The sequence below is a fragment of the Trichechus manatus genome, unplaced genomic scaffold (assembly GCF_000243295.1).
Source record: "Trichechus manatus latirostris isolate Lorelei unplaced genomic scaffold, TriManLat1.0 scaffold00036, whole genome shotgun sequence".
Taxonomy (NCBI): domain Eukaryota; kingdom Metazoa; phylum Chordata; class Mammalia; order Sirenia; family Trichechidae; genus Trichechus; species Trichechus manatus.
Genome location: NW_004443972.1, coordinates 6,387,148 through 6,401,951, shown reverse-complemented (window position 1 = coordinate 6,401,951; position 14,804 = coordinate 6,387,148). Strand labels below are relative to the sequence as shown.

The window sequence follows — 14,804 nt, the reverse complement described above, 5'->3', positions numbered from 1 at the left end:
TCTGCATGTTAGTCTTTTGAATTCTTTATCAGGTAGTTCCATTCTTTATCTTCCTCTAGAAGATTTTCTGATTCTTTATTTTGGTTGTTTACTGGAGCCATCTTGTGCTGCTTCTTTATGTGATTTGATATTGACTGTTGTCTCTGAGGCATCTATAAATTATATTTATTTTTGTTTACTGCATCCTGAATTTCTGTTTTGTTTTGATATGTCCAAGTAGACTGTGCATGTTTGCTACTCTGGTCATTAATGTGTTCTTGATGAAGCTTTCACGTCTAGTCTGCAGGTGTTCAGAGCAGCTACGAGGTGTGTGAGCCTGGGAGTCTGTTCGTTGTTCTTGTGGGGCTGCTGAAAATAAAGGAGGTGTCTTTGGTGGGGTGATGAGTCTGTCCTGCTGGTCACCTGGCTGCAGGAGCAGGGGTTGTTCTCCTTGGTTGTTGGGTTGGGTGTTATGTGTGTGCTCTGCCTCTTACTGGTTGGTCAGGGCACAGATACCCGGGTCATTGCCAAGTGTGTTGTGCGGAGACTGTCACCTACAGTCCTGGGTGGTGAGGGCGTGGTGGTGTTCAGAGCGTGCACATTCTCTGGTTGCAGCAGGGGCAAGGCAGGGGGCTGTTGGCTGCGTCTGGGTGCCCAGAGGGAGGGCATACCCCAGTCCATGAGAGCACATAGTGGGAGGGGTAGTGCAGCTGGTCCTTGGGCACCCGGTGCCATTGGCTGGAGGGATTAGTGGGCGCCATTGATTCTCAGGCCCCTATCGTGGGTGGCTAGATGGAGTGGGTGGTACCATCGGCCCGCTGGCCCATGGTATGGATGGGTGACGCTCCTTATTAGGGGGCGGGGTGATGTCAAATGCCACAGATCTGCAGCACCCACATGGCTGCCGCAGGTGGAAATGGGCTTCAACTGGATACTTTGTGCATTTTGTCCTAATGAGGACATGCTATGTGGGGTGGGCCAACAAGGCACTGGCATGGGTGACTGGCAGGTGTGAAGGGCGCTGCAAGTCCATGGACCACCTACGCCAGCGGCTGGGTGAAGGGGTGGGTGCCTCCGGACCAGGCAGTGAGTTCCTGTCTTAGGGGCATGGTGGTATTGAATGCTGCCGGACTAGTGTTGGAGTGGGGAGGGGGATGGATGAAGAGAAGGAAGTGCTCCTTGGCCATAGAGCTCTGGTAAGGGAAAGGTTACGGTGGGTTTTGAAGCTTGCAGTCATCTTTTGTAGGTCTGGTGTTGCTCCTGTTTTGTTCTGAAGGTGTGTGCAGATTCACTGCTGCTTAGCTGCACCAGATGGAGTGGGTTTCAGCTTGGGATGTTGCTGCTTGCCTCGATCTGTGTGCACTGTGCAGATTCAGCTAGCAGGATGCCAATGATCCAGCAGTTAATAATTCCCATTTCTGCTGTCTTTGAATTGACTCTCCTTCCGCCTGCCACTCAGTCCTATTCTTCAGCTTTGTCTTTGATCCTTAGGATTCCTAGATTGTCATATATATCCGATTCACTTGCTGTTTTGGGTCTTTGTTATAAGAGGGATGACACAAAGCGTCTGACCAAAATTTAAAAAAAAAAACAGTTGCCATCGAGTCAACTCTTGACTCATGGTGACCCCATGTGTGTCAAAGTACAACTGTATTCTATAGGGTTATCAATGGCTGAATTTTCTGAAGTAGATCACCAGGTCTTTCTTCCAAGGTGCCTCTCATGGACTTGAACCTCCAACCTTTTGGTTAGTAGCCAAGTTCGTTAACTGTTTGTGCTATTCATGGACCCAAAAATAGTATTTTAAAATGGAGCATAATATGATGACTGGGGTATGAACTACAAAGGAATGTTAAGACCCGTTTTTTTCTGGATATTATTATGTTGAAAAGCAAAGAATTTTTAGAATTCTTTTGTATATTTATTAATGTGAGGGTTATTTGAAATATACACTTTGTTCAGATATAAGCCACATGGTAATAAAGACTTTCAGGATAGGAAAAAAGACATAGCAAAGAAAAGGTGTTTCTTTCTTCCACAAGAGGGTAGAAGTCATGGCTTTCTTTTTGAATGTGTGCATATATGTCATTTTAAAGATATTTATTTTTTGTAATAGGGAATCATGGCAGCTAATGAAAACCAGAAACACTCTGTGTTGGATTTATGTGACAGATTATTGACAGATGAAAGAAATCAGGTAAAAAGGAAAATTACTAAATATTATTTAAAAAGTTATATTTGCTAGTTTTACAGTAAGCCATGTTTTATATGTGTCTTTGTCCAGCATTCCCTTAAATTTGGGAGGATATAGACTTTTCCAACTTTTTTCCCTTCTATTATTTTATTCAAGTCTAACGAGAAGAATTATCTTTCTATTCTTTCTCTTACAATGTTTACATTAGCTGCCTTCTCACTCCTGCCCCCATTTCTTTGATTTGCATCTAGAAATTAAGAGCTTATTTAGCCATTATCTGATATAGGCCCCAAAAGGAAATGGAGGCCCAGGTAGCTTAAACCACTTATCCAAGGTGATATCTCTGTCATGTCAAGGAAGCTGTGTACGACAGAAATCACAGCTAGTGTTTTTTTTTAACTGTCTCAAAGTAACATATAGTCACAGTTAAAGTATGATTTAAAAGTCAGTTCCTCATCATAAATAACTAGGAAAGGAGTTGATAGAACCCTGAAGTAAGATTCACAAGGTCTAGGTCTCAACATTTGCTCTGCTATTAAAATTTCTTTGATTTTGGTCTAGTGCAAGCGATTGTTTTCTTGTTTCTATAGTGGGGATAATAATGTTTGGCAGTGTTATGAGATCAACAGGTGACAGTGTAAAACATTCAACAAATATTTATATGATGTTCATTCTGTGACAGTGTCTAATGCCTTTCTTTACCTTGCTGAGGTTAAGAGAAATTTTGTTTCTTTAATTCATTTGGAGAAATGAATTCAGGGGTGGTTTAATTTTTGGTACTGTTTGATATTTTTTAGACCTCAATAATTGATAAAATTGCAAAGCGAAATACTGAGCTGCTGGAAGAGATCCGAAAGCTTGAAGCTGAGTTACAAATAAACACCAGAAACTTCCAGGTACTCCTTTTAAGTATCACATTTTTAATGGACAGCGACTTTTCAGAAAAAGCAATTTAATGACACAGAATTCACTTTTGAAACATTATGGCCATTTGTAGTACCACTATTTGTAATAGCCCAAAACTGAAAACAACCCAAAGTTCCGGCACAGTAGAATGAAAAAAATTAATCGGGGTATCTTCACATAACGGGATACTACACAGCGATGAGAATAAACAGACTACAACAACGATGTGGATGAATTTCACAAACAGGATTGTGTTAGTTTCCTAGAGCCGCCATAACAAAGTACCACAAACTGGTTGGCTTAAAAAGCAGAAATTTATTCTCACTTTCTGGAGACTAGAAGTCTGAAATCAAGGTGTCTCCAAGGTTGGTTTCTTCTAGAGGGCTCTGAGGGAAAGGCTGTTCCATGACTCACTCCTAACTTCCAGGGTTTCCCACAATCTTTAGTGTTCCTTGGCTTATGGATGTATCACCCCAATCTTTGCCTTTGTCTTCACGTGGCTGTTGTCCCTCTGGATCTCTCTTTGTATGTTCGCATGGCATTCTTATAAGGACAGCAGTCATATTGGATGAGGACTCACTGTGCTCTAGTATGACCTCATGTTAACTATATCTGCAAAGATGCTATTTTCAAATAAGATTTCTTTCATAGGTACCATGGAGCAGGACTTGAACATATCTTTCCAAAGAAACCAAACCCATTGCCGTCGAGTCAGTTTTAACTCACAGCAACCCTGTAGGACGGAGTAGAACTGCCTCTTTATGGCAACACAGATCAACCCATAACAATGATGTTGAGCCAGAAGAGACAAAGAGGGCATGCCATGTGCTTCCGTTTAAATAAAGCACAAAAGCAGGATGTTAGAATTTAGAATAGTAAGTTTCTTCTGCCTTGGAGGCAGGTCAAAACTGGAAGGGAACATGAGGGGGCTTCTCAGGGTTGGTCATGTTCTGTTTCTTGATCTGGATGTTCACATGGGTATGTTTGCTTTGCAAACTTTCATTTTGCTGTACATGCATGATTACACTCACTTTTCTATATGTATACTTCAATTGAATTTACAACAGAGGAAACCCATTCTCAGTTACTTTTGCTTTAAATTCTTGGTCTTCTCCCTAAGTCCTTTTATTATTCTCCTCATTCGAGGCAATAAGTAGTTTAAATGAGTTTTACAGTTTAAAAAATTAGACATATGTTAACCCTTACCATTTAAATTCTTCTCCTAAATTTTCCTGTATTTGAAGTAGATATAATTTTTAACCCCTTTTTTTTTCTTCTCCACAACTCATATTGTTAAAAAAAAAAAACAAAACTTTCTTTAAACAGTTCAAATGCTAAAGCATTATCACTTTTTGTTTCTCAAATGGGGGATGGGATATTGAATATCAAAAAAGTGAGGCTTGCTGTGTTTATGAGATGGGGTGACATCTGGCAGAAGACTCTAAGATTCTGGTTACCTCTCAGGCTGGAGCCAGGATCATGTAGTCTTACAACTCTAAGGGCCTTTAGAAAGCAGCCAGCCCAGCTAACCCACTTTACAGAGAATAGAACCTGTGATCCAGGGGGTGTAAGTGAATTGCTGTCTGACACTGTGACTAGAATTCAGGATTTCTTACACCAGCTCCAGAAGATGCCTGACCGAATAGTTCCACATTACTGGGGAACACTCTTGCTTTTTCACCCCAAACATTACAGATTGTTTTCGTAAAGTCAGCCTTATGGTATTCAGAAATTCTACTGAATTTACATATCAAGATATATAGAATAAATACAAGATTAGATCAAATGACTCATGGAGTATTTCTAATTCCTTTGGGATAACACCTTTTATTGGTGTGTAAAAAAACCATAGGAAATAGAAATGCAAACACCTGGCTCATTTGTCTGTACTTCTATGTATCTCTTAATCCCACTGATTTTAAGTGGGTAACTATAACCATAACTTTATCCTCTAGGTTGCAATTCTCGTTGATAGTGTCTCTTCACTTTTCCAAACCCAAGTTGTGGTCATGGTTAAGAAGTTGAGGATACGTATTGGGGAATGGGGAATTTAAACTTGACAAATATTAAATCATAAAATTCAGGAATCCTTTTTTGGATTAAATTTTCCGAATTTGCTGTCAAAATAACCGTAGTATATACACAACTATATTTCATACCTCTTTGCAGTGAGATTAAACATATTGTCTAATGACGGACTCCCTTGCAAAATAGCCTGTTATTTGCACAGTTATTTAAAAGGTACTTACGTACATGAATGATGTAGGCTTTAGAATCAAATACCATGCAATACTGACCAGTTTAAACACTGATTAGGAAAAGTGAAAGAATTACATAATTTCATCTCTGACATAGTATTAAAGGATGAGCATTTGATTACATTACTAAGTAGTCTTACCTGGGAAGAAGCAATTGTTAAAAGATATTAAATAAGACCACACTCCGCATTCTGTGGGGTTCTGTAATCAGTGGAAGACGAATTAGTGGATAATCAAATCACATTATCCTTGGAAGGACTTACGTTATTTCTTGTCTTGATTTTAATCAAATGTTTCTGTTTAAATTAGATTAAAGAGGATATTCCTGAGACAGTGATAAAATTCGCATCTGTAGAAAATCCTGAGAATGACAGCCAGTTTTTAAATGTCTCCTGTTCATTTCAAGTAGCCGTACAAGTACCTTATGAATTACAGAAAGGAGAAGTTCTCATCACCTTTGAACAGGAGGAAGGTATGAGTAATGTTCAAAAACATGATCACATTACATCTGGAAAACGGTTGGGCTTTCAAAGTGTTTTCATAGATACTTGCTATTGCTTTATAGTTTTTTCACTCATTTCATTTCCTCCTCAGAGTGATACCTGGAGGCAGGTATCATTATCTCCATTTTACAGATGAGAAAAGTTGACTGAGATGTTAAGTGACTTGAATATGACCCCTCATTCAGAAAGTGATGGCTCTTGGCCTCAAACCCTGATGGTGTGATATTGAATACCAGTCTCTTTCTACTCTACATACTGCCTGTTTAATAATGATAATAATAATAGTAATAATATCCTAGGGTAGTAGAGCTCTATACAGTTCTCAGAATGTTTTCACAGACATTATCTCATTCTATACTCACACAGCTGTATGAAAGCAATAGGATAGGGTAGTAGTTATTTAGATTTTGTAGCCAAGAAAACAGATTCTCAGAAAGTTTAAGTGATTTTCCTGTGGACATATAACCAGTGAATGGAAAGAGCTTGGGAGTCAGATTTGGGATGGGACCTGATATTCGCTAAGTCCGTTATGGGTATAGGGCCTTGCTCAGAGCTGAGGACAACTTAATAAGGATCTGACTTTGGGTACCAGCTCTGCTTCTTTCTAGAAGTATGATTTGGGGTAAGTTCTTTAACCATGTAAGGAGCCCTGGTGAGGGAGTGGTTAAGTGCTTGGCTGCTAACCAGCAGGTCAATGGTTCGAACCCAGCAGCCACTCCACAGGAGAAAGATATGGCAGTCTGCTTCCATAAAGATTTATAGCCTTGGAAACCTAATGGGGTGGTTCTAGTTTGTCCTTTAGGGTCACTGTGAGTCAGAAATGACTTGATGGCAGTAGGTTTAGTTTGGTTTGGGTCTTTAACCAAACTCTAAATCTCAGATTTGTACAACGGCCTTTGTGGTAGTACCTGCCTCATAGGGCTGCTTTGAGTATTAAATAAGAATGTTTATAAACTGCTTAGCACAATGTCTGACACATAATGATACTTAATAAATGTTAGCTGTTATTATTGCCACATGTTAGGAATTTCCAGATAAGAAAATAAAACCTTAAAGAAGATAAGTAACTGGCTCACGGTCCACACAGTTAGTAAGTTGCCAAGCTGAGAGCCATACCCTGAGTGCTCATATACTTGCCACTGAGTCAGCATCCCTCCAAGCAGTCTACCATCTAGGGCCTTCTTCCCATATTTGTCAAGTTATGGGGTGGGACCAGATGGTCTTCATAAGCCCTTCCTGTGCTCAGATTCTGAGAATACGTGATTCTAGCCCACACCTCCTGACACCTGGTCTACCACTATAGCCTGAAAGTAAATGTTAAAAAGAAAGGCATTCCAGCAGGTCAGTTGATGTGTATCCAAGCATAAAAGCCCAGTGTGCTTTTATTCAGCCCTGGGCCCTCCCTTGCAACTGAGGGTGGAGGGAAGAGGCGGAAAGCCCTTGCAACTGAGGGTGGAGGGAGGAGGCTGAAAGCCATGTTGACTGTTGGCAGTGGTAATCGGGATATTACTTAACAATGTAACGGAGGATTCAGAAGGCAGGGATTCTGCACAGGAGTTGCCTGGGAATGCTGGGAATAGGACTGGGATTTTCTTCAGAAATAGTGATGTCACTAGTTCCACCCTTGGTGTGGCTCCAAGGTCCTGTTCTCCTGGACAGCTAGCTTCTAACACAAACAGCATTTGGCTTCTGACAGTCAGAAAAGTTGAAACACAAGTGGTCCTTCTCAGCTGCATCTGATTACCAGATGTTGGGAGTTTTCAAGGAGTAGGGGAAAAAGAGCATCATCTATGTATCACTCCATTCATATTTTCTGTTATTGTTGCCTGTTGTCATTAGCCCCCCCCCCAAAAAAAAAATTCCAAGTTACAAAGTCATATTGTGGTGCCCATTAACCCATTGCCGTCGAGTTGATTCCCACTCATAGGGTCCTTATGGGACAGAGTAGAACTGCCCATAAGGTTTCCAAGGCTGTAATCTTTATGGAAGCAGACTGCTACATCCTTCTACTGCAGAATGGCTGGTGGGTTCGAACTTCTGACCTCTTTGTTAGCAGCCGAGCACTTAACCACTGCAGCACCAGGGTTCCTTCCCACATGACAAAGCCCTGCCTTCTAGCCCAGTTCTGTCTTCCTCCAGCTGTGGTATACTATCTGGTTGTCATAAGCACATGTGAGGTTTGTAAGACAGGGAGTGAACATATCTTACCTTTATGGTAAATTAGAATAAGCAGTCCCAAATATTAGCAACTAAAGTGTTACGAACTCTCATGCCACACAGTTAAAAATAATCACACACCCACATACATTTGAAACTGACATATAGTTGACTATTTGGTATTCTAATGATTTTTTGAATAATTGTATCACTGAGCTTTTTCCATTTCCAGGCATAAATTAGACTTGATAGCTTTGTGATTGGCATATCAGGGGTACTAACTTTTTAAAGAATGGTCTCAAGAGCATTTTAGCAAAAGCAGAAATCCTCATTAAATGTGGGGGAAAAAAGACTCACTCTTTCAAGCCTATGTGGTCCTTAATAAGTAATCCCTGGGAAAACAGAAAGAAATACATATTTCTATGGAGCTTATATTAAGGAGGACTGACAGATGAGTAAAGTTAAACAAAATTAAGATTCATTGTAAAAATAACAAACCCAGAAAAGTTTTTCCAGCTTACTCAGCATGGAAGAATTTCTAATGGTACTTTAATGTAGTAGGAGAAGTCTCTGGTAATGCTGTTAACAGTGGAAAGGAAGAGGGTGTGGCTGGACTGAAATAATGTTAGAATTTCTGAAGCATTATTAGGCTGAAGAGATGAGTCTGTAACTTGATGAGGATTTCTACATTGTCATTTTCGGCTGATGTCAATTATTTTGATGTTAACACTTCCTACCCTGGCAGCACGACTATTATCACTTGGAAATTCTAAGAAAAATTTACAAATGAGATCCTTTAAAATTAAAGGAAATTTAAGACACACCATAATTTGCTCTCAAATCAAATGCATAAAATCTTGAAATATTCAACATTAATACTTTCCAAACTGATTTTCAGTTGCCCAAAATGTGATAAGAATGGGAAAACATCATGTGCGGATAGAGGATAAAGACGTGGAGGTTGTGGCCCAACCGGTTTCATTAAACTCAGGCGTCAGATTCCAGGTAACATGGTGTTATGCATTGAATTGTGTCCCCCAGAAATAGGTGTTGTAAATCTTAACCTCTATGCCTGTGGTTATAATCCCATCTGGGAATGGGTTGTCTGTGTTATGTGAATGAGGCAGGTGTAGTGTAGGGTGTGTTTTGAGTCAATCTCTTATATAAAAGGACCAGATTAAGCAACTGGGGATGGGGGAAGATAGATGCCTAGCCACATGAAGATCTCCAAGGAACCAGGAAACAAGCTGAAGAGACACGGACCTTCCCCCAGAGCTGACCGAGAGAGAAAGCCTTCCCCTAGAGCAGTCTCCTAAACTGTGAGAAAATAGAACTTCTGTCTTTTAAAGCCACGCTGTTGTGGTGTGTCTGTTACAGCAGCCTTAGATAACTAAGACACGTGGTGTTGAAAGCTTTTTAGAACTCGGTTAAACACGGCCACTTTTCTCACCCTTATTTCTTAATATGAAATTACTTTCTAGGTTCACGTACAAGTGTCAAAAGTGAAGATCAATGTTAATGGAATTCCTGACGGATTGCCTGCAGATCAGATGAGAGACAAGTTAGAACTCAGCTTTTCTAAGTCCCGAAATGGGGGTGGAGAGGTGGAGTGCGTGGAGTATGATAACCAGTCCCAAAGTGCTGTCATCACATTTGTGGAAATCGGAGGTACTCGCACGTAGAAAGTTAACACTCTACCATTCAATTATGTTCTGCCATTTCTGAAAGTATCCCTATCCTACACATTATCTCCTCTAATCCTCTGATCCTCAGCACAACTCTGGGAGGTAGGTGTTATACCTATTTTATTGGCAAGGAAGCTGAGGCTTGGGGAAGTTAGGTAGCTTACCCAAGATTACACAGTGGTATAGACCCATCATACAAGTCTGTGCTCCCTCAGACCCATGTTTTGGCTCAGACCGTGTTCTGTTTCCTCCTTATTCCTGAGAGTGGCACATCAGTTATTGTGCCCAATCTATGACAGTTTGTTTTTCCAAATAGAAACATTTGTGTTTTTTAATAAATGGCGAATGCCTTTTACCCATCCTGGGGAATTAGATACTTTATTGAGTGCAGATTTAAAATTATACTTGGATTTTTAAAATGTCAGGTTATTTAGCCGGTTGGAGTGGAATTATTTGATGGTTTGTACACTTTTATTTATGATAGTCAGAAACAATATAAATCCAGTTACAGGAAAGGTAAGTATTTGCTTGGAACATTGTTGTTAGCTGCTGTCGAGTTAGGCCTGACTAGTGACAACCCCATGTGCGGTGGGATTGGACTGTTGTGATCCGTAAGGTTTTAACTGGCTGATTTTTCAGAAGTAGATTACCAGGCCTTTCTTCCTAGTCCATCTTAGTCTGGAAGCTCGGCATCATAGCAACACGCAAACCTCCACTGATAGACGGGTGGTGGCTGCACATGAGGTGCATTGGCCGTGAGTTGAACCTGGATCTTCCACATGGAAGGCGAGAATTCTACCACTGAACCACCACCTCCCCCCTTTGCACAGAATAGGCAATTTAAAAAAATTATATATGTAAAGTCTTCTCTCTTATTTCTCCTACTCTTACTGACCAGTATCTTTTAGGGAATTGATTCTAGGGAAACCTTTAAGGATGACTGGAAAAAACAGACATCTGTTCCCTTTTCAGGTAGAAATGGACTTTTACCAAATCATTTTAGAGAGTTTTACATTCTTATGATTAAAAATAGAAGATTCTACAACTGCTTTTGTTAATATGTTCAAGTGAATCTCAGTGTAAAAATCTCTTGTTAATATAATTCTTAGGGCTTCTCCTGGATTTGTGTGTATAGTAGAAATCCAACTATACAATTAAAAAATATTGATCAGTTTTTTTCAAAACAAAGTAATGCATGCTTTTTTTTTTTTAAGTGTACTTTAGATGAAGGTTTACAGAATAGTTTCTCATTAAACAGTTAGTACACATATTGCCCTATGACAATGGTTAACAACTCCATGACATGTCAACGCTGTCCCTTCTCAACCTTGGGATCCCTATTACCAGCTTTCCTGCCCCCTCCTGCCTTCTAGTCCTTGTCTCTGGACTGTTGTGCCCCATTAGTCTCGTTTTGTTTTATGGGGCTGTCTAATCTTTGGCTGAACAGTGAACCTCGGGAGTGACTTCATTACTGAGCTAAAAGGGTGTCCGGGGGCCATACCCTCGGGGTTTCTCCAGTCTCTGTCAGGCCAGTAAGTCTGGTCTTTTTTTGTGAGTTAGAATTTTGTTCTACATTTTTCTCCAGCTCTGGGACCCTGTGTTGTGCTCCTGGTCAGAGCAGTCAGTGGTGGTAGCCGGGCACCATCTAGTTGTACTAGACTCAGTCTGGCGGAGGCCATGGTAGTTGTGGTCCATTAGTCCTTTGGAGTAATCTTTTTCTTATATCTTATTTTCTTCATTCTCCCTTGCTCCCAATGGGGTGAGACCAGTGGAGTATCTTAGATGGCTGCGCACAGGCTTTTAAGACCCCAGATGCTACGCACCAAAGTAGAATGTAGCGCATTTTCTTTATAAACTCTGCTGTGCCAAATGAGCTAGATGTTCCCCGAGACTGTGGTCCCCCCAGCCCTCCACCCAGCAGTTCAGTCCCTCAGGGAGTTTGGATGTGTCTGTGGAGCTTCCATGACCTTTCGTTGTGCAAGTTGTGCTGGCTTCCCCGGTATTGTGTACTGTCTTACCCTTCACCGAAGTTACCACTTATCTATTGTCTATATAGTTTCCCCCCCCATCCCTCGTAACCAACAAAGATTGTTTCTTTTTGTGTGTAAACTTTTTCATGAGTATTTACAGTAGAGATCTCATAGAATATTTGTCCTTTTGTGATTGACTTATTTCACTCAGTATAATGTCCTCCAGTTTCCTCCATGTTATGAAATGCTTCACAGATTCATCATCGTACTTTTTTTTATAATCTTTTTTTTTTATTGTACTTTAGGTGAAGGCTTGCAGAACAAATAGTTTCTCAGTAAATAGTCAGTACGCATATTGTTTTATGACATTGGTTAACAACCCATGACATGTCAACCCTCTCTCTTCTCGACCTCGGAGGACCTTTTTTTTTGGTGAAAATACACATAGCCAAAGATACACCATTTCAAAAATTTCTACATGTACAATTCAGTGACATCAGTTATGTTCTTCCAGTTGTGCTGCTATTCTCACTATTCTTTTCCAAATTATTCCATCACCATTGTCTTCAACTTACTGTCCTAGGCTTCCCATCAGACCTTTTGTGTTGCTGTTGTCAGTTTGATCTCACATAGATAATTCTTTTTTCTTTTTTGTACCTTAAATGAAGGTTTGCAGCACAAATAGTTTCTCATTAAACAGCGAGTACACGTATTGCCCTATGACAATGGTTAACAACCCCACGACATGTCAACACTGTCCCGTCTCAACCTTGGGTTCCCTATCACCAGCTTTCCTGTCCCCTCCTACCGTCTAGTCCTTGTCCCCGGACTGCTGTGCCTCATTAGTCCATTTGGTTTTATGGGGCTGTCCAGTCCCTGGCTGAACGGTGAACCTTGGGAGTGACTTCACCACTGAGCTAAAAGGGTGTCCGGGGCCCATACTCGCAGGGTTTCTCCGGTCTCTGTCAGGCCAGTAAATCTGGTCTTTTTTTGTGAGTTAGTATTTTGTTCTACATCCTTCTCCAGCTCTGTCCAGGACCCTCTATTGTGCTCCCAGTCAGAGCAGTCAGTGGTGGTAGCCAGGCACCATCTAGCTGTACTGGACTCAGTCTGGTGGGGGCCTTGGTAGCTGTGGTCCATTAGTCCTTTGGACTAATCTTTTCCTTGTATCCTGTTCTCTTCATTCTCCCTTGCTCCCAAAGAGGTGAGACCAGTGGAGTATCTTAGATGGCTGCGCACAGGCTTTTAAGACCCCAGACGCTACTCACCGAGGTAGATTGTAGAACATTTTCTTTATACACTGTGTTATGCCAATTGAGCTAGATGTTTCCCGAGACCATGGTCCCCACAGCCCTCTGCGCAGCAATTCAGTCCCTCAGGGAGTTTGGGTGTGTCTATGGAGCTTCCATGACCTTTCCTTATACAAGTTGTGCTGGCTTCCCCAGTATTGTGTACTGTCTTACCCTTCACCAAAGTTACCACTTGTCTTTTGTCTATTTAGTATTCCCCCCCACCCCTCCCATCCTTTGTAACCAACAAAGATTTTTACTTTTTGTGTGTAAACTTTTTCGTGAGTTTTTACAGTAGAGGTCTCATACAATATTTGTCCTTTTTTGATTGACTTATTTCACTCAGCATAATGTCCTCCAGTTTCATCATTGTTCTTTATTGTTGCATAATACTCCGTTGTGTGTTTGTACTATAGTTTGTTTATCCATTCATCTGTTGATGGCCATCTAGGTTGTTTCCATCTTTTTGCTGTTGTGAACAGTGCTGCAGTGAACATGGGTGTGCATATGTCTATTCGTGTGACGGCTCTTATTTCTCTAGGATATATTCCTAGGAGTGGGATTGCTGGATCCTATGGTATTTCTGTTTCTAGCTTTCTAAGGAAGTGCCATATCATTTTCCAAAATGATTGTATCATTTTGCATTCCCACCAGCAGTGCAGAAGAGTTCCCATCTCCCCGCAGCCTCGCCAACATTTGTTATTCCCAGTGTTTTGATTCTTGCCAGTAATGCCGGGGTAAGATGGTATCTCATTTTCGTTTTAATTTGCAGTTCTCTAATGGCTAATGATCACGAGCATTTCCTCATGTGTCTCTTGGCCACTTGAATGTCTTCTTTGGTGAAGTGTCTGTTCATTTCCTTTGCCCGTTTTTTAATTGGATTGTCTTTTTGTTGTACAGGTGTTGGATTTTCTTGTAGATTTTAGAGATTAGACCTTTGGCTGACTTGTAACATCCAAAATTTTTTTCCCAGTCTGTAGGTTCTCTTTTTACTCTTTTGGTGAAGTCTTTCGATGAGTGTAAGTGTTTAATTTTTAGAAGATGCCAGTTATCTAGCTTATCTTCTGGAGTTTGTATGTTGTTGGTTATGGTTTGTTTCCTGTTAATGCTGTACTAGCGTTGATCCTATTTTTTCTTCTGTGAACTTTATAGTTTTTGGCTTTATATTTATGTCTTTGATCCATTTTGAATTAGTTTTTGTGTATGGTGTGAGGTATGGGTCCTGTTTCATTTTTTTGCAGATGGACATCCAGTTTTGCCAGCACCATTTGTTAAAAAGACTGTCTGTTCCCCAGTTGATGGACATTGGGCCCTTGTTGAAGATCAGGTGACCGTACGTGAATGGATTTACATCTGGGTTGTCAGTTCTGTTCCATTGATCAATGTTTCTGTTGTCGTACCAGTACCAGGCTGTTTTGACCACCATAGCTGTGTAGTAGGTTCTGAGGTCAGGTACTACAAGTCCTGTTACTTTATTCTTCTTCTTCAGTAGTGCTTTACTTATCTGGAGCTTCTTCTCTTTCCATATAAAGTTAATGATTAGTTTTTCCATCTCTTTGAAGAATGTTGTTGGTATTTGGGTCGGGAGTACATTGTATTTTTAAATTGCTTTGGGTAGAATTGTCATTTTCACAATGTTGAGTCTGCCTATCCATGAGCATGGTATGTTTTTCCATTTATGTAGTTCCCTTTGGATTTCTTGCAGTAATGTTTTGTAGTTTTCTTTGTATAAGTCTTTTACATCCCTGGTTAGATTTATTCCTAAGTATTTTATTTTTTTAGGGGCTATTATAAATGGTATTGTTTTCCTGATTTCCTTTTCATCGTTCTCTTTATTGGTGTATAGGAATCCAAGTGATTTTT

At 40.5% G+C, this 14,804-nt stretch overlaps 1 protein-coding gene across 1 annotated transcript in view; it reads left to right on the top strand.

Moving 5' to 3' along the window:
* Positions 1 to 14,804, top strand: part of NMI (N-myc and STAT interactor) — a 33,293-nt gene that overhangs the window by 12,722 nt on the left and 5,767 nt on the right. Inside the window, exons 2-6 of the mRNA XM_004375434.2 lie at positions 2,096 to 2,176; positions 2,971 to 3,069; positions 5,647 to 5,809; positions 8,896 to 9,002; positions 9,479 to 9,665. Coding sequence (XP_004375491.1) covers positions 2,102 to 2,176; positions 2,971 to 3,069; positions 5,647 to 5,809; positions 8,896 to 9,002; positions 9,479 to 9,665 — 631 coding nt within the window. The 5' untranslated portion in view covers positions 2,096 to 2,101. The remainder of the gene's footprint in view (positions 1 to 2,095; positions 2,177 to 2,970; positions 3,070 to 5,646; positions 5,810 to 8,895; positions 9,003 to 9,478; positions 9,666 to 14,804) is intronic.